This window comes from Calidris pugnax, unplaced genomic scaffold (genome assembly GCF_001431845.1).
Source record: "Calidris pugnax isolate Ruff unplaced genomic scaffold, ASM143184v1 scaffold153, whole genome shotgun sequence".
Lineage (NCBI taxonomy): Eukaryota > Metazoa > Chordata > Aves > Charadriiformes > Scolopacidae > Calidris > Calidris pugnax.
This window is the reverse complement of record NW_015090999.1, coordinates 293,113-313,059: the sequence shown is the minus strand read 5'-3', so window position 1 is coordinate 313,059 and position 19,947 is coordinate 293,113. Positions and strand designations below refer to the sequence as shown.

At 37.5% G+C, this 19,947-nt stretch overlaps 1 protein-coding gene across 2 annotated transcripts in view; it reads left to right on the top strand.

The window, feature by feature from the left end:
- Positions 1 to 19,947, top strand: part of GPC6 (glypican 6) — an 804,821-nt gene that overhangs the window by 573,081 nt on the left and 211,793 nt on the right. For both annotated transcript variants that reach the window (XM_014955517.1, XM_014955516.1), the window contains exon 4: positions 16,472 to 16,637. In XM_014955517.1, coding sequence (XP_014811003.1) covers positions 16,472 to 16,637 — 166 coding nt within the window. The remainder of the gene's footprint in view (positions 1 to 16,471; positions 16,638 to 19,947) is intronic.

Genomic DNA, 19,947 nt, shown 5'->3' with positions numbered 1-19,947 from the left:
ACATAGTTTTTGGTGTCAGTATTAAAACAGCTCCAAGCTTTTTATTTTGTGTGTTTCCTAATAATTTGCTGATTGTTCTAACTAAAATCTGAGACACATGTACAAACTGGATGCAATGAGGGAGTTTTCCTATGGACTAAGCGGAGCCCTTGTCACTCTCTACAACTGCCTAAAAGGAGGTTGTAGCAAGGTGGGGATAAGTCTTTTCTTCCAAGTTACAAGTGACGGGATGAGAGGAAATGGCCTCAAGTTGCACCGGAGGGAGTTTAGATTGGAATTTAGGAAAATTTCTTCACCGAAAGGGTTGTCAAACTTTGAAACAGGCTGCCCAGCGAAGTGGTTGAGTCACCATCCCTGGAGGTATGTAGAAGACATGTAGATGTGGTGCTGAGGGACGTGGTTTCAAGTTTGGCAGTTAGGTTAACAGTTGGTTTCAATGATCTCAAGGGTCTTTTCCATGATTCTCTGATTCTATGACTAGAAACCTTTTTTGCACTTGCTAGACTAAGTCAGAAAGGAAGTTTAGCCTTTCAACTGATAGGAACGATTCCTTACCTATGCTCTTTATTCTGGAAGGCTTGCTAGCATGTAAAAACTTCACATTAGAAGTACTGTTTTGTAAGCTCTAAAAACTGTTGAAGTTCATGTCACTTTTAATTTAGCCTGTTTCTTTTTTGATGTCACTTATTTAAGATCCATCAAGATGATAGAACAGTGCCCAAAAAATAAAACTGTTGACAAATCTCGGTTTATTTTATCTCATTATCTGTCTGTGGGCTGTTCATGGTATAGGTTTATGGGACTGTGGATTGAGGTGTGAAGTGGTGGTGTCAAAATTAAGTGCAAAATCAGCAATGACCATGATTTTTCTCTGTGAATTGGAAAATTGCCTTCTGATGAGAGAGGAGCAAAATGGATGTATCCAGTTGAAACTGACCTCAATAACTAATTTTGAGGCTGTCTATTGAATGGCATTTTACTGACTTGGTGAATCAGCAGGTAATCCCAGTTTGCTTCTTGGGCCAGAGATACTCATGCTGCAGAATCCAGTTACTGTTGGCTTTAGTTGGCTGTTACATTTAAGGTATCTTATGTAAGGATTTTGAAAATCAAGTAAACAAGCAAATTTACTCTTTCTCCTGCTCTGGAAGCAATCTGTTAAATCCAGGCAGTGGATAGGATGTCCAGGAGACCTTGCACAGCTTTGAACCTCACTGCACTTACCCATGTAAATAAAAACTTGAACCTTGGTCGTTATCAGTACAGCATCTATTCCATTCACTCTGATGCTGTTTAAGAAAGAAAACCAGGTATCTTCTACCTTCTAATTTTTCATAAGAAATGTTTCAACAGCCGTGTAAGACATAGATCTGTAAGAACTAGTATCCTATTTAGGACATTTATTTCTAAAAATATTGTTGGAAACAACGTACTCTTTGTTGAATGGACAGTGGAATTGTACTTTTTTGTGGTGGTTTGTGATACCTGAACCAAAGTTTAGAGGTTCAGAATCTGTTCCACCTTGAGATATACAGGATAATCTTAAGTTTATGGGATTTCTCATGTCCACTGTCTACAACTGTAGAAACAATTTACAATAGTACAAAGTTCACAGTGATATCCCTGTTGTCTTCTTCACAGAAGGTGAATAATATTACTGCACTGATGAGGAAATCTCTCCCAACTTGTGAAATATCTATGTGTTTTGGACATGACTGAGACTTTCCTTACTTTTAAAAGGTTTGGAAAGAGGTTGTGGTAGTGTAGCTGACAGTTCATCCATACCGGAGATGGTAATGATGAGACATCTTTCAGCGGGCATTATAAATGGATATCTGGCATTGAGAGTGCCTTTATGGTTTGAGTGTGTTTATCCTTGTGGTTCTGGAAACCAGACCACTAGGTGGATTATATTGCTGTATATAAATTGTATTCCAGCATGTTTTATAAATCAGGTGGCTTAATCAGATAGAGACAAATGGCAACGAAATAGCTTGAATACAAATTTACTACCAGATAGCCATTATATAGTGCTGTATTTTACTTTTACTGGATTTTCCAACTTAGCTGGTAGTAAATTCAGTCATTTGCTAGACCCATTTGCGACATAGGTCACATTGTCATTCAGTCCAATCTGTGTGGTCTTTTCAGGTTCCACATGAATGGGGGCTCTGTCGTATAGCCACCTAGCAATGACATCTTGTTTAACAAGCCATAGAACATCTTTCATTTTGTTAAAGGAGAACTTGGCATGCTAGTGGAGAAGTACAAATATCCTTCCCCTGCTCTGGCTGCAGGTGTATTCAGGACCAGTTCAGTCCACAGCACAATTAAATCTGTGCTGACTTATTTTGGAAAGTCTGTGAAAGTCTGTTGGGAAGAATGACATGAGCAGGACAAGGGCGATCACAGTTACGAGCCTTCTTCATATACACTGTGTCTCTGACCTAAGATTTCAGGAGTCCTCCATGAAGAGCACAGCTGCAGTGGCCACATCAGGCCCATGGAGTACATAGGCCCAGTGGGGTGGGTGGCATTGTGGCTGTTCATTGCACCACCAGAAGATCTATGGAAGCACCACTGATCCAGAATCCACCTAAAGAAAGGCCAAAGCACACAGGGTGTTTTTATGTAGATTTTCAAGACCTGCCTGGATGCAGTCCTGAGTAATGTGCTCTGGGCAATCCTGCTTTAGCAGGGGAGTTGGACTAGATGATCTCTAGAGGTCCATTCCAACTCTGACAATTCCATGATTCCGTGATATCACATCCTGACATGCAGTCACAATGTGGCCATGGTACCTGGAAGCACTGCAGTTTCAGGTTGATGCATGGAGTGGATGGAGGAAGCAGTTGCTCCTTCCTGTGCCCTCCAAATCCATTTAATATAAAATCTTCAAGCTGAGGATATATCAGATATTAAAGTGATAAGAAAAGTTGATGCACTTGATCTTAGCCGGTGGCTGGGAAGTGTACATCTGGGACGGGGGCTTCAGTGCGTACTGCAGAGCATTTCCATCCCACCGAGGATGATATAGGATCAGTGGTTTCAAGGGCTGTTGACAGATCTAAACCATAACACATAAATGAGTGATTTCTGCACTTGAGAAAGTGAGAACTGTAAATCAAGGCAATTACAGTAGTTTGTAGTGATTATTGAAATTGTTGGGTTTTAAATTACTATGGCAAAATGTCTGAGCAAAATAAAATAATCTTAGCCTATATTTTTTTCCAGTTTAATATATTGTTAATTTTCACATTTATAGAATTGCTGTCTTTTAGGTCCTAGTCAGTCCAATACCAAATGCATTTTCTTGCTCAGTTATGGATCAAGAAAAAAAATTCAAACAATAGTTTACCTTCTGAGAATTTATGTGGAACAAAATATTAAAAGGAATATTTTCATATGCTTGTAGACTCTACTTTGCTTTTGTACATCAACCTAAAATACACAATATACTAAATGAAGATTTAATAGCAAATTTCATAGTTAGCCTATCTCTACAGGAAAATAAAAAGCAAGATATATTTTTGTAATGTAGGTTTTCATCTGCTTCCTACAAGTGTGAACAAATAAGTTTAAACTCAACAAATTTTCTTTCATTGGATACTTTCTCATTTCAAACCAATGTTACAATGTCTTTACTTTCCATCAGAATATTTTCCAAAAATCATAGCACCTAAGTTATAATTTTATAACACCAGGTATAATAGAGATATTTTGCTGCTGCAGTTCACCCTTCTGTTAAGGGAACAAGACAACACATCTAATTTTACTATATATGTACATGATTTAATATTTTGTATGTTTAAGTGGACATGACCGTGAAGGAGGAAAAAAGTTGGATCTTTTACACAGGACTAGTTTGTTTTAATACGATCCAATAAAACATTCTCAGGGAAATTTTATACTTGAATTTATATCATACACTTATCCAGTGCTAGTACTTTGGACCATGTTTTCCTTTAGCACACAACTTGGAGAAAAAACACTAAGATGAATTCCTGTTTTTACTGTAGAGTCATTAGTTCCCCTAACTATCCTTGATTTAATCCCCTTCCTATGTTTCTCTTATAGTGACTTGGAAGTAGGACACGCAGACACCAGTGAGGGGCCCTCTGTAGTTACATTTTCTGTCTATAGGGAAGGAATTATCAGAAAGTGATTTAAAAGAAAATAAAAGAAAACAAATAATACTTAAATTATGACATGAAGATACAAATTCACTTTCTGCTATGCAGTTCCAAAAACTGCAAGTGCAATACTCAGCAGAGCCGCGGGCACACATCCCATAAACAGGTCATTCCAGACCATAGTCATCATCCCAAGGTGCACTTGAGCATCTGTTAAATATTTTATATATGATATTTATATTTATAAGTAGCTTTGTGAAAATCTAACAAGAGCATCTGAAAGACCATAAAAGAGGAAATGTTAACATGGAGCTATAAGGTAATCTCACATGATTTGGGCCCACATAATGCAGTGGGCATTTATGGATCCTATAAATAGATGATGAGCTATTTATAAAGCATCTCTCTGCTTCTGTGCTACCCTGAATATATTACCAAGCATTGTGTATTGTATTGAGGAGCCTGTGGTTGATAATTAGGATCCAGCAATGTATCTGACTAGACCCTTGCTGGGATACCTTAAAGATCTGACACCCTTCTTACTTTAGAAGTCAGGAAAATAGTTTAAGATGTTCCCTTTTGATCTCTTTGCTTGCACATGTTCCATGCAGGCTTTGTTTTCCTGTCCTGTCTATTGTGCTCCACTTTGTGCTTCATTCACATCATGAAATGAAACAAGAGCATAAGCAAAGCATTATATTATGTTGTGTACCAGATAACCCACCTCTTGCTTTCTACTGGGCTGAAGGATCTTCAGCAAATACTCAGTCTTTAAAGCAGGCTTTGCATTCCTTGCTGAAGTAATGACTATATTTTTGTACCCATCTTGTCTTGACAAGGTGTGACAGCTTATTTCTAACAATCAGATTTTCAAAACCCTTTTTGAAAACCCAGCACTCTATTATTTGGCCTTTTGAATTTCTTGGAGAAGGACCAAGAATATGAGAACTTGAAAAATCATGTTTTGTTTGTATGGAGATTCCTTTGCTTTTTTTTTTTTTTTTTCCCACAGCAGTTTACTCTTTGAACCCATTTGAAAAATGTTCAATTTAGGAATATGATGGAGCTTATCAAGTAGTCAAAGCTATCAACCTTGGAATTTCCTGCTTCACTATCCCTACAATTTTATTTCTCTCTAGTAGAGTACTCTCCTTTAAGTCCTAGTCTACCCTGTCCCATATACAGTCCAGACAATTGATCAGTCATGCAGGAAGGCACCTGTAAGGAATCTGCACATCCTCATTTGCTGTGTCTAGGAGATTGCCATTGTCAAAAAATTCAGATAACAATCACCTTACCATAGACTTTAAAGTGTCTTTTGCATCATGATTCTGTCCATGTTTCTTATAGCAGGAAGGAGCTGGAACATTTTGGGTCAATCTGTTGTCACTTGTCACCTCAAATTATTGCATAACTTATCATTGACCAAGAGTGCCAATATTATGTATGCATTTATTTATTTCTCATCAGGGTTAGCATGTTCTTGCTGACATTGCACAGCTAAGACATCCCACAGCCCTCTGCACTGCTCTGAGCTTCATGCCTTTTTTAAGTCAGTAAAAAAATTCACAGGTCAGTGAGCACCAAACAAGACTTACTTGTGAGTACTTGTGAGTACCTACAAGTGATCAGAACAATTTTGCTGCTTTCTCTCTGTATTTGAGAGAACTGATATTCTTCTCAGGTGCTTTTCTGTTTTGTACTATGAATCATAGATAGGCAGTCAGCAAGATTGCTCTCGGGTAAGCATGTTCAAGCTTCTTCACTGTGTAAGTAGGACTGAGTTTTACCATTTTTCACATAATTTTCTTATCGAGACACTGCTGCACAACATGTCTAACTGCTTGATTTGATCATAATCTTCTGCTGTGGCAGCTCTTCTCTTTTTCTATCTCAACCCTGTCTCAGTTTTCCCTCCTGCTTATCTGAGGGTTTGATTTCCAGATTACCAAGGACCTCCCCTTCTATTTCTGATATGTATCTGGGCAATATTTAATCTACTTCTCTGCAACATCTTTTTTTTCCTCATACTGAGCACAAAGATGTTTTTTCTTGATTATGCAGAGTATAATTTGGCATTTTTTTCCTCACCATTCTTTCTTAATACCTCTTTCAACTTGACTCTTTTTCTGACTGTTTTGCAAGGCAACTGCATATCATTGCTGAGTAACATCCACCTGTATTTCTATTTGAAAAAAAACAGTGGATTCATCTTGCTTAACTTTAAACATACACATGAAGGTATTTGCACATGGATTAGCCATTAGAGCACCATGAGAGAGTAATAACCACATATTTTAGATGCCTGTTTTTATGTTGAAATGAATCTGTTTTGTAAAGGAGCATAGGTCAGGTTTTGATATCCGGTGTCTCATCCAGAACATCATACTAAGGACTTCTAAATCCTGGACTTTATGGATTTTCTTTCTGTTCCCCAAATTATTTTAAGTAGCTAGTTTCAGGAGTTTTCTGACTCTTTTGCTTACAGTCCTGTCCTATTCTATTTTAAGAGCTAGAAAATTTATCACATGCTTTCCTCTTAAATCAAGGCCCTCTTATGTGGAGGACACGGACGTTTCTACACAAGGCTGGAAGAAATGAGCACACTTCCTTTTAAGTGAGATGCACTGGGGCTTTTCCTCTGGGAAGAAAGCAAAGGAACTACTTTTATTAAGAGAATGTCTTAAGGTTTATGTTCCACAAGAGATGGTGGGATTTGAAAAACCTAACAGCTGTGAGATTCTTTCCTTATTTCTGTGTAGCAGAAAACTTCTCATCTCCTGGGACTGGAATGAAGAAATTATTTCAAAGATTTTTCACCTTAGCTTTGCTTTTGAAATGCTGGAAAAATAGCTGATGGAATCCATACCTCAAACTCTGTTTAATGTGGACTTACTCTAATAACAGATGAGAAAAATAAGTATTTTTTTCAGAAAATTTGCAGCACAGATTTTTCAGTGCAATAATATCTCATAGGATATAGACCCCCATATCCTGGAGTACTTTCTCTGCTTGCACTATTTTCAGTCTAAGAATTTGTTTTTCATCATATTTATAATCAAACAGCATTTTTCCAACCCAGTTCGTTTGAAATTGATTACGCCTCTGACAGGTAAAATGGGATTTAACAAGAACATTTTAATATCTACGTCTGAGCATTCAAACATTTTATTTTGTAAAAATTTAAATTGTAAAAAAAATTTGCTTTAAAACATCACTCAGAAGTGATTCAAGAGATTAAAAAAATAGCTTTACACAACATATCCTTGTGACTGCAGTTTTTCAAGTGGTTTTCTAAATTTGGATTTTCTGTATTTGGATAATCTGATAAGTAATTTTCCTAGTTTCCTAAAAATAGAAGAAGCTATTCTTTTCCTCTGTAAATAGAGGTTCAGTCTCACCCATGTAAACATCTCAACATTTGGTTCTTGTGGTGTTTTGCCCTGGATTTCTGTGGGGAAATTGTGAAATTCCACAATTCATCTCTCCAACAATGAGTTATTATTTGATGTACACTTGATTTGATGTAATAACTTAGAGACTTGCAGTCCATATTTTCCTATAACCAGTTTCAGAATTACATGTTATGATAACTTAGTCAAATCACAGATGAGAGCGATACTTATAAGCAGTGTTGACAAATTCTGGTGCATAACTTTTAGGAGTTTATCCATCTAAATACCTTTAAAATTGCTTGTGATGTTTCATTTTTTTCAACTGAGAAATGGAGGAACAATATTTGTCCACCTTACAAAACCATACACATACTGAAAAACAGCTATAGACAAAGTGAGATGACCAAGTAAGTATGAAAAATGTCTCAGATTCAAATGGGTGTTGGAAAGAAATACAGTTGCCATATTTCTCATGATTTCAGAATCGTAGGTAATGGAAAAGGACATCTCACTTAGACAAGAACAATGGCTAAATGCTCCTTTTCTTTTAGAAAAAAATAAGGTAGTTCCTCTGAGTTGCAGTGGAGTAAGTACACAGTTTGTATCACATAGTAAATGTGCAAAATTTTTACCTCATAAAACTTTTCTAAAGTTCAACTATAATGCCCTAAAATTGTTTCTAATAATTTAATGAGCATATTGAACCATAAATTGTATATTCTTTAGGAAAATATTTTATTGGAAATGAAAATATTAAAATTAAATATAACATGTTTAATCTCATCATATTCTTGAGAGATATCCCAGAATTGTGGGAATCCAGTAGCTGTTTAAGTGGTTGTAGTGTTTTACCTTTATTTTGGTATAATTCAGGCACCAAGTCAAAGACACCAGTATAAAGCTGTAGACTCAAACCAGGTCTTCTACCTTTCAGTCATCCAGGATGCTATGAATAGTTAAAACGATAGCTATTTTTATCTTTAGGAGGTTAGTATTAGACTAGATTTTTGGTTGATATAAGCAAATATTCTCAAAATGACCTTCTACAACATAAACTCTCAATTGAGTATGGCTGATGCAGTATTTCAATTTTTATATCATATTGTGCTGTAAAAGCAATGACCTGAGATCTTAGCATCTAAGAGCCTGGCTGAAACAATGAGAAGTACTGCAATAAAGCATTCAAATATCTTATGACTATTTCTATGTAATTCTAATTAGACACATGCAGACATTTTCAGCTGAAATCTGCTGAAAAGGACTTGCTTGATATCTAGATTATTAAATGAAATCAGCAGTAACACAGTGCTCATGAAAATAGCCAGACTGTGAAAAAGGAGAAAAATTATCCCTTGGATCCAGCAGTGAGCAAATCTTGTTTGAAGAAAAGAAAGAGGAAAAGGAAGAAAAACATCATTGCCAACTCAACTTTACCTGCTTTCCCTGAAATTAAAAGCAAACAACAACAGCAGCAATCAATAGGGAGTAACTGTAACACACTGAGAAGATAGTGTTGAAGATATATGATGAAAAGTAGTGAGCAATTGAACTGAAGTTTAGTCTTTGTACTGAAGTTAATTAAAGATGAAAGGAAAGAAAAAAGGACCTGTACCTCTTAGGAAGGGTGATCCAAGAGTTTGTGGCAATCCATTGTACCCTATAAGGTGTACTTCATAATACGTCTCAGTTTGATCCCAGTTACTTCACTGTTACAACAGGTTTACATGCATTTCATGAGTTCAGAAACATGCTGGGTTTTTTTTGTGATTAGGAAAAGTTTCCTCAGTTCTAACAGATTGAATGCAATAATCAGCAATTCCTCATTAAAAGTTTTTCTTCTCTTCTGAAATCACAAACATGAACTTCTAATCCTTATGTTCCGTTTGATTTTAAATATAATTTTGGACAGAAATACTAGAATTTTACCATGGAGTTTTTTGCGCAGAAAGTGCTCGAACTGGGCTATGGAGTTGTCCACAGATATAGTAACTTTATGGTGGAAAGATGTGGAGGGACTGCTATTCTTAGTGAATTTTGCATGTCTCTTGGAGTTGACTGAGACATGCCAATGTATTCAAGATCAAACTCTGACCCAGCCAGATACATAAGAATTTTATTATTACTGCCTTAGTCTTGATAATCTTGAGATTATTAGCCTATTAACAAAATTATGCTTGGGAAACTAATTTTTCCATTATTAAGTTGTAGATGGACTACACAGAGATGCAAAAAGTGACTTAAGGATGTCAGACAGCACATCTTGCCTGTGCAGGACACACAACATCAGCTTACTGAGTGGGAAGCTGAATGATTGAACCAATGTCACTAATGTAGATTTAGGACACTGCACATCTTTGAGGTAGCGCCAATTTAAGATTTATTAACACATGTTTTTAAACAATACTTAATCATCAGCCAATTATCAAAGTGATTTAATAAAATTTACTGTAATCAACACAACAACTTAGTTAAAGATTCAAAAATGGCAAAGTTCACACAAGACTTACAATAGTTTCCTAAATCAAATAACACACAAAAGTACACACAAACAAGTATAGGGGTTAACTTATAAAATTAAGATTTTTCTCTTTTTGCAAAAAGTATTAAATTTTTGGTACCAAACAATCTTTGTAACCTTGAGAAATCCAATAGTAGTGAATTACTTACTCTTTTACAAGGAAGTAGAATTATCCACTTTTCACCCAGCAGCTTGGTTGATAATACATTCATAAAGCTCGTGAGAAATAAAATGCAGTTTCCTTCTTCTGCCCAGACTATGGGTTGCTTTAGTGTAGAGGCATTTTGAAGGAGTATCTACTTCCTGGGCCAGTTGGCTAGAAATTGACTGATTCCTCCTGGAAGCATCCTCCAAAGGTCTTCATGTTAAGGAGTGACTCTATATGGTTCCAAATGGGATCAGTCCCTTTGGGTGCATAGGGAATGTAGGAAAGATTTGTGTCACCTGTTGCAGTTTCTGAGGTGGCACTCAGTTTTGATTCATTTTGCTCATATTTGACAGATTGTATTATATGCCAAGAAATTACAAGATCAGACTATCTGGCTTTATGCTGTGAGTTTACATACGTTCAGTGTTGCTTTGGAAGAACACAACAGTCAGCTTATACCAGCTACTTCAGCGAGACATCTCCTACAAATATAAGTAGAGAAACTGCATGTCAGTGCACTTGATCCTTCTAAAGGTTCTAAAGGTTTAATCAGTTTGTTTGATTTTTTGTATCAGGAAAAAGATTTATGTTTGTGTACCTGACAAAGCCAAGGCTTTTGATTATAAAAACAGGTCAAATACATAACAAAGCAGTCTTGCAAGTGCAGTGTTAGAAGAGAGTACAATTTCATGGCTTTTACCCAAGGAAGTTCTCTCCTCAATTATTTATATTTGCAATTCCACCATTGCAAAATCTGTCTTCTAGATGAGATAATATTCCTCCTAGAATTTCTGAAGGGGAAAAGAAGTGTTCAGTAATGAAGCCCTTAAGAATCTTGTTTTTCAGTTTTTTTGCATGTATGCAAAAGCATACATTTAGACAAAGCTGAAGCTGTCAGAAGATGTTACAAAATGAGGTAATGTAACATGTCCTGCAGCTACTAGGCTCAATCAAAGCTCAGAAAGGCACTCTTCTGATGTGCTGCATTCCACGTAGGCTTATATGAAAATGAAGATGTCCTAGTCAGTTGGGGAGACAGCATGAAATAATTACTGACTCCTCTACAGCAGTTTTCTCAGTTATGTCATTCAGTGTGGTCTGATTGATTTATAATATATGATTTACATAAGGACTAGTTATTTCTAAACTTTGAAGTCTATGCAAATTTCTCTGCTGCGATTAGCATAGAATCAGTTGCAATGTATTTTTAAAGACAAAAAAGAAAAATATCCAAACCGTATCCATCCACAAATTTTAGTTACAGTTGAAACTCCTGAGTTAAGGTACAGCTCTCTTCAGCAAATACAGGTTTTGAATACTTCTGAATGAAATGAATATCTGCCTTTTGACTGGTCTGCAAAAAAGTATTATTAAGTGTGAGACACTCTGAATACTATTTTTTTTGAAGATGGGAATAAGAAATGGGCATTGAAAATACATTTCATAGAATTTGCCAGCAGCAAGAAGTAGCAAGCCAATTATAGGTGATTGAAAATCAGCTTGCTCTGATAATCTCCAGATTTCACGTGTTCATAGATTTCTGAAATGCCCACACTCTAAGCTGAATATTTTTATGTTTGTATTTTTAAAAAGATTTCAGAATGTTAAAGCAAATTTTGAATATTTTTTGTATGAAAGATACTTCAGCTGATGTTGAGAAAGGAAAAAGGCCTGACTGCATTCTCTGAAAATAAAGGTACAGAAAAACAGCTGCACCTGAGAACTGAAACTTGGCTGCTCATGAAGGCTGGATTCACAAAGGCACTTGACTGCTGTCACACAGCATTTAACTTCCAGCCTTCAGACTTCCGAAGTACCTGAGTTACTTCAATGTTTCCCTGTGCCACAAAAGGGAAGGGTTGGTCACCTAAAGGTACATCAGTACTGCCAAGTGACAGGGGAATATGAGAGGCAAGCTTGAGAGCGAGACTCATCTTGTTCTCAGGTCACTGCTTAAGTGTTAACGCTCCTCCTGGATCTGTTTTGGACCTCTCCATCTTGTTGTCTCTACACAGTGCTTGTGCACTGTTTGGAGGACAGAGACTGCTTCCAGATAGCTGCGTGAAGATACCCGCCCCCTCCCTTCTTTCCAATGCTGACCCAAGTGAAGTCTATCAAACATAATCTCACTCCATAGAATCATATAATTATAGAATTGTCTAGGTTGGAAGGGACCTTTCAGATCACCTAGTCCAACCATCAACCCAACACTGACAAAACCATCACTAACCCATATCTCTATGCACTAAGTCTACCCATCTTTTAAATACCACCAAGGATGGTGACTCAACCGCTTCCCTGGGCAGCCTGTTCCAGTGCTTAATAACACTTTCAGTGTAAATTTTTTTCCTAATATCCGATCTAAACCTCCCCTGGGGCAGCTTGAGGTCATTTCCTCTTGTCCTGTCTCCTGTCACTTGAGAGAAGAGACCAACCCCAACCACTCTACAACCTCCTTCCAGGTAGTTGTAGAGAGCGATAAGGTCTCCCCTCTGCCTCCTTTTCTCCAGGGTAAAGAATCTCAGTTCCCTCTGCCACTCCTCATAAAGCTTGCTCTCCAGACCTCTCAACAGCTTCCTTGCCCTTCTCTGGACACGCTTCAAAACATGCAACATTACATTTAGCTTCCTTTTACTCTCATTGCCCGCTGTACAGCCTCCTGTAATTCCAAATACTTTGGGCTGAAAAATAACCACACAATTTAATTATTATGTATTTTAGTCACTCAGGCACCAGGTGGGACCCAGAGGAGATGTAATGCCAAGTACTATGTAGTAGTATAGGATGTAGCCAGCTTGGAGCAGAAGGTGACAACAGTAAGCAGTGTGGATGTAAGCCAGTCCCCGCCACTTGGCCTCAGAGTGTGCTCATATTTTATTTCACCAGCATAACACCTTCTGAAACAGAGGTCTGCAACATCCAGCTTGATCAGGAAGGAACTGTGTGTGTTGGTCTTTGTCAGAGGCTGATACAGATATGGCAGAGGCTGATATAGATATGTCAGAGGCTGATATAGATATGGCAGTGGCTTCTATAGAAGCTTTCTCCATGTGCCTTCTGTTTGGAGTCACAGCACAGCCTTTTAAAAACTGTGTTACCTCTCTGTAAACAAAAGCAGGGAACCTTCCTTTCTTGTAAAATGCCACCATTTTTGTACCGGGGATATTAAAACATTCAGACAAGATACAAGACATCTGTGTCTTGTTCCTTCTTTTTGAGCAGTAAGAATTTATCTTGACTACTTCACTGTGGACTGTGTCTGGGAATCCCCTGGCTAAAGCTGTTCTGTAAGGCAACAAGAATTCAAGATTCACTGGCCAGTGTAAATAGATATTCTAACTGACCTTTAGGGTCATATCCTAACAGACTAGGGATATGATCTGGATGTCTAGCAGAGAAAGACATGACAATTACCTCCTAGACTAAACTTCTGAGAAAGTAAGGCTCACATAAATATTTATGATATTTGATTGATATAAAAATAACATAAAGACAGTCCCTGTCTTTTCTCCTCTAGCTATGCATTTCAGGAAGAAAATTGCCAGGAAGTTTTTTTGAAAGGTCAAGATCCTATAGGTACATGTGCTGTCAGCACAAGTACCAAAGTGGACTTGGGAAGGCAAGGATGGGAGAATATGTGGATTACAGCTGAACTTAAAGGGTCAAGTCGGTGCTGAAAACTTTGCATTGACAATACTTCTGGGCCTGGGAAGAAGCATAATTTTAAGCATGAAAGGACCTTTGCGGATAAAATTCTCGGTGCCCACAGATAGAAATATCTCTGGCTTTAAGCAACAATTTCAAAGTAATTTTGAAGGTTCCGTTGTTGACCATAAGTATATATATTGCTAATGTTCTGCTTTTGGTGCTAATGTTTTTGTAAAAATGGACCTGTTCTAGGTTTGGAGTTATAAAGATAAAAAAGCGACTCTAAAAAGTAGTTCTGAGCAGTGGAAATAATGAAGTCCAGCTTTCCTTGGATTTGTACCTTGTATTTGAATTTTCTGCTGTTTAGTAAGGTGAAAATACTGCCTAGTGCTTTTTTAACCCATGGGTCATTCATAGCATCATTCCGCCATGTGAATTCTTTGATATCTGTGAGGCACTGACCTTGTGCTTCAGGTTTTTGCTCAATAAAGACAATTACTGAGCCCCTCTCCTTCTCTTCTCCCAACTGCCTGTTTTCAAAAAAAGTGCTTTTTTAACCCATGGGTCATTCATAGCATCATTCCGCCATGTGAATTCTTTGATATCTGTGAGGCACTGACCTTGTGCAACTGCCTGTTTTCAAAAACCTTACAGTATCTTGATGTGCTGAAACCTGAAGTCTTCAGTCAAATTTGATTGAAATTGACTGATAGGCTCAAAAGCTATTGGAAAAGGACAAATAAATATACCTTCACACACACCATCAGTGTTGTGTGAGTAAAGTGCATTTCCCTAGGAAACCAAGGCAAAAGTCATCTCTGAGCATACTCAGAAGCATCTGCTATAACTCTTAACAGAGCCATTTTCATGTAAAAATGTCCAGTGTAAAAAGTATGTTCTGCATGGTTCTCTGAATATCAGTGATTTAACATGCCATTTTCATGTAAAAATGTCCAGTGTAAAGAGTATGTTCTGCATAGTTCTCTGAATATCAGTGATTTAATATCAAAAAGGGAAAAAGGGAAAAAGAAATTCCAGAGAAAAAGAACTACCATTTTAGTACAATCCTGACAATACAAACCACGAGTCGGTTTAGCGCATACTATTATAGTGCAATCAGATTCACACTTTCAACACAAGTCACCGTGAAAAGAAAAAGAGTTTAATTTGTTCAAATTCATATTAGAAATGTTGCATTTATTCATAAACCAGCAGAATGACTGAAAGGAGTGCCATTGTTTTGCATTTTCTTGTCCAGGAATTTTGAAATCACTGAGGAACCTGTAGCCCTTTGTCATTGCTTTAGATTGTCACTCCAGCACAAGAAACTTACGCTTCACTGCATCATGACAAGATGCTCTTGCAGGGAATACCTAACATGCACTTTTAACCCAAGATAGATTTTCTACCCTGAAAATGTACATTGTAATAGTACATACCATTTTCAAAGTCTGAGATGAAAAAATTAAATAACAAAATGAGAGGGTCAGGGAGATACTGAGAACTTCACATGGTTATCAAATGTAACCAATTTGTGCAGTCTAAATTTAGATATGGAGGATTCAGTGAAAGTTCTTACAACATGATTTATCCTACCCTTCAATAGGGGAGATAAAGAACATGACGCCAAAAGGACCTATTTCTCTCCATTGAACATGGCAGGCACATTGTTGAATAGACGCCCGACATTTTGGGGGCTGAGATGATGTGAAGGATCATTAGAAATAATGGAAAAGCCTTATGCAAAAACCTTTCCCTAACCTGCACACTCCGTCTCTAGGAAACCCACTCCCTTCTAGTGCAAACTGTAGCATATATCACTGAAAGTTTATATCTACACACTAATTCCTTCTGTCAACCATGCCTGGTGTTAATGACTTTGACTGGAAATCCTAAGCTCATTGAGTGTCTCTTCATTGACCCTGGTGGCTGTTTTAAGTTCATCCTGTGCAGCTGTGTTGTGCCATGCCAGTGTGTAAGTTGAAATGCATTAGGCTGTTTTCTAGAATGTTTTTTTTAACTCAACACATTGAAAGCATAAAAAAAACCCCAGCCCTGTCTGGTCTCCTTATAAAATTGTCTGAGAAGACAGAAGGGTATTTTCGTCTGAAAACAGAATTATGTCTCTTTCTCATGGTGCAGTTCTGAATAATTTTATAGAAGTCATCAAGATTATTCTGGATTTACTGTGCTTTAAGAGAGAGGAGAATCTGATCCAGTGATGGTGTGACTGGCAGTTCTGGCTTGAGTAGGAAGAGAATGGTGGCTCTTCAGAATCCTCTGTGTTAGGGTCGGTCAGTTACTGATCCAGCTGCTGATTCCCTGGATGCTTTTCCTTCACTTTTCAGTAGCCTTTGTGCGGGAGGGCTGGGGAAGCAAGCACTGCCATCCATAGGGGAGTGTTGATTTTTGCATTCCTGCAAATCGCTGCTGGCTGTGCTAAATGAAGATAATTGGCAGGAATTGATTAGTGTCATAGGAGGGTGTTATTAAGGGCTGAGCTCTTTTCTCAAATTGCCCCTTTTGCTCTTACTGCTTGAGAGGCATAATCTCAGCGATCCCAAGAGTCACAGAACAGGAGATTGATTTCCTCCTTTTTCTTTTTCTTTCCCCACCTTAAACTCTGCAGGTCAGTCCCACCCCAGGGTGCATCCGGGCGTTAATGAAGATGTTGTACTGCCCTTACTGCAGAGGACTTCCCACTGTGAAACCTTGCAACAACTATTGCCTCAATGTAATGAAGGGCTGCCTGGCAAATCAGGCTGATTTGGATACTGAGTGGAATCTGTTCATAGGTAAGAAGAGTTTAAATATTAGTGGAAGGAAATGCTGATAATAACAAACATCTGTAGAGTTTTGTGGGGTTAGAAGACACAGTTGGTCAATATTCGCAATGAAACAACTGCAGATACACTTGACTTCCTAATTGACCTTCCTGGCTTGCGGTAAGAAATCGACTCTTCCCACACTGAGCCAGTCACATTTCATATTTCAGAAGGAATGGTGTGGTGTTATGGATTCTGAGCTGAATTATTACATGGTATGTGAAATGTTGAGAAAGCTTTGGTTGAGAACTTGATAACAAGCTTAACATGGTAGAAATAGTATGCATTACAACTGAAAACCAGGCTCTTGTAAGCTGAGAAATTGATAATATTGTATAATATCCAGTCAACATAAATAACAACAGCTGCTGTTCTTAATTCTGGTAGTATATAGGGAAAAACCTTAAAATTTACATACATGAGAAATTATTAATTCCTTGTTCTTGATTAAAATATGTTAATGTCTTCCTTTCAGTCTACTGAATAGAAAGTAAAGTATGCAATCAAAATGTTAGAATGGAGCACAGAATATGTATTTCAGGAAAACTGGTATTAAAGTTTTAGTCACATAATTCTTCACTCAAGTAAACTAAGAAAAAACAAGAAATCTCCTTTAAACAGCCATTCAGGTATACTGTAGGGAAAAACAAAAAAGAAAAACCAAACTCCCATGAGTAACATCTAACAAGAAATAAGAGATTCAAGTTGCTTTGATGATATAAAGGATAGGATAAGGAATATGGTAAGGCTAATGATAATACAGAAGTAACAGGAACAACTAGTTACCAGTCGTTAATGAGCATCATAGCCTAGACTGGATTTCCGGAAAATAAAAGCAGCTGGAAAATGTGGGACAAATCTCTCTGTATTAAAACAAAACAAAAAGTTAATGTTATTTTCTACTTTTGGAAAGACAAAATACAAACAATCTCATTTTGCTTCATTTCAAACCTCACTGACCAGTGTGACTTTGAAGACTTGACTCTGACTCATTCACAGATTTTCCCTTTACTCAGCACAGAGGTGGTGCAAGATGAATAGGGAGAAGGAAACAGGATGAAAAATGAATCAGAGTATGAAAAGTGAAAAACAGCATTGAGTGTGCTATTAAAATAGCATAAGCCAAAAATGCAAACAGCAATAATAAACAAATGATGCCAATAAACATGCCTTCTCAGTCCCTTGTACTGCTTAAAGGAGCTGATGTTGGAAGCAGCGCTATATGGACAGGTATCCATGGGATTACTGGTGTGAAAGAGGTCAGTTCATCATCAGAAAGCTAAGTAGGAACACATGGGCAAACGATGCCTACCTGCTAAAGACATAGCATAAGCCACTTTCCTTTTGTCATTGAAGAGTAAACAAGAGCTGAATTGTCACTAATTCTGATCAAAGAAAATAATGTAGGGTTTTAGGAAAAAAAACACCAACACTTTAACTGAAATAAACACAGAGGTTTTTATTAAGGCAAGCACCTGTTCAAATCAAAAGCTGGAAGGTAAGACTTCAGGTTTTAAGAGAAGATTTCCTTTTCTGGTGGTTTAAATTCAGTGAGAGTGCTGGGCAGGATGAGGTATGTGTTTGAAAGTGTGGAAATGTGTGCAGATTCAGACTTTCAGTGTCTTTGATGCAAAGCCCTTGTTTCATCAATGCCTTTCAGAGTTTGATTGTTCCTGCTCTCAGAAAAGAAAAACTGCATGAACGCTTGTACATTTTGTTAAACATAGTGCTAATTTATTAAATACTGTGTAATACACTGTGTGCTTCCTTAAAGGAAAGCAGGCTGCTATGCAATTATCCCTTCAGGTCAGTGATGACAAGGCAAGTACAAACACATCAAGACACATTTTCTCTTTCTTCTACCTATACAACTTTCCATGTACAACTTGATGGGGGAAGGAATAGAGGTTTTTCCTCTGTTTGCGAAAGGTATTGTGTTTTATCCCAGTTTTGAGGCCTCCGACAGCTGTGCTGAAGATGAGAGTCCTTAGTCCTTCCTTTATGAAAGATTGAAATGCGGCAAGTTGTCTCTGTCTGACAGCTGTCAGAGGCCTTTGAGTAACACAGGCAATTCCCTTAGTACTAAACACAACAAAACTTCGACTCGCTGAATTAAAACGAATGGCAGCACTTTACAGCACCGCTGAGCTATGAAAGATTGGAAATTATGCATGAGCAGTTTTTATCCCTGTTCCGATACTAGGAACCATGCACTAGGAAAAAAAAAAAAAAAGATAATTTTGTGCACTAACAGTCTCTGCGTAGGCAGGAGTCCCAAATGTGAGTGCATATTCATACGCAGCAAGATAATTTTGCTTAGCTCATAATCTGTGCATTGCAAGGTTGTTTTGGTAAAAGTTGGTAATAGGAGAAAAGTCTCAGATGTGCTTCTCAGTGACTAAGCAAATACTGTAGTTTGGACTGCATGTTCTGGTGTTGTTCTGTAGTTGCTGTAATTGTCCAGCAACATCCAAGATCTACAAGTGAGGAGGAGCAGAGGGAAGTAAATGGGCTCTCTTGACAACAAGATGTGTTACATGTTCCACCTAGTTTATAAATATAAAAGTCAGGACTGAAATCACATTTATATAGCACTAATAAATCTTGCATCCACTTTCAAAGCTAGAGAGAGTGGGACAGCTTCCCCTAAACATCTGGTGCTTTCCAAGATTTTATAGACTGTGAAAATTGGTAAGAGGTGAAACAGCTGCAGCAGCATGACACACGGTTTATTATATTTTTCCTGTTTGTGTCACCTTAAGGTCTGTGTCCTTTTTGTGTAATGTTTCATTATAGGCTTTTCGTATTTTGTTGCCTTCATTATCGCACAATAAAAGCAAAATGTAGCACATCTCATTCTAGCAGAATTCCTCTGAAACTGAGAAAGGAAGACAGCCTAATAATTACATTATAATTTTAAAATTATAATAAATAAGGTAATAAATATATAAATAATATAAAGGTATCTGTATAAAAGACTTATGAGGTATTTAAAAGTAAACCAGCCACACTGGCTTTGAAAACGTGTATTTTGACAAAGCTTGTTTCCAATGCTTTGCCTGTTAGTTACCCCTCATAATCTCCTTTGCACCAGTCTCAAGCAAAGTTAGCAAATGCAAGATAAAAAGAATGAGTAGAGGAACCATACTGCTGAGGAAGGAGATTGCCTCAGGGGAGGAGCTGACTGATTTGTGGAATGGGGAAAAGGGAATATTCTCTGTCTCATGGCACAACAGAGATAGTAAAAATTATGCTTCTCTCCATGGAGCTATACCAATTA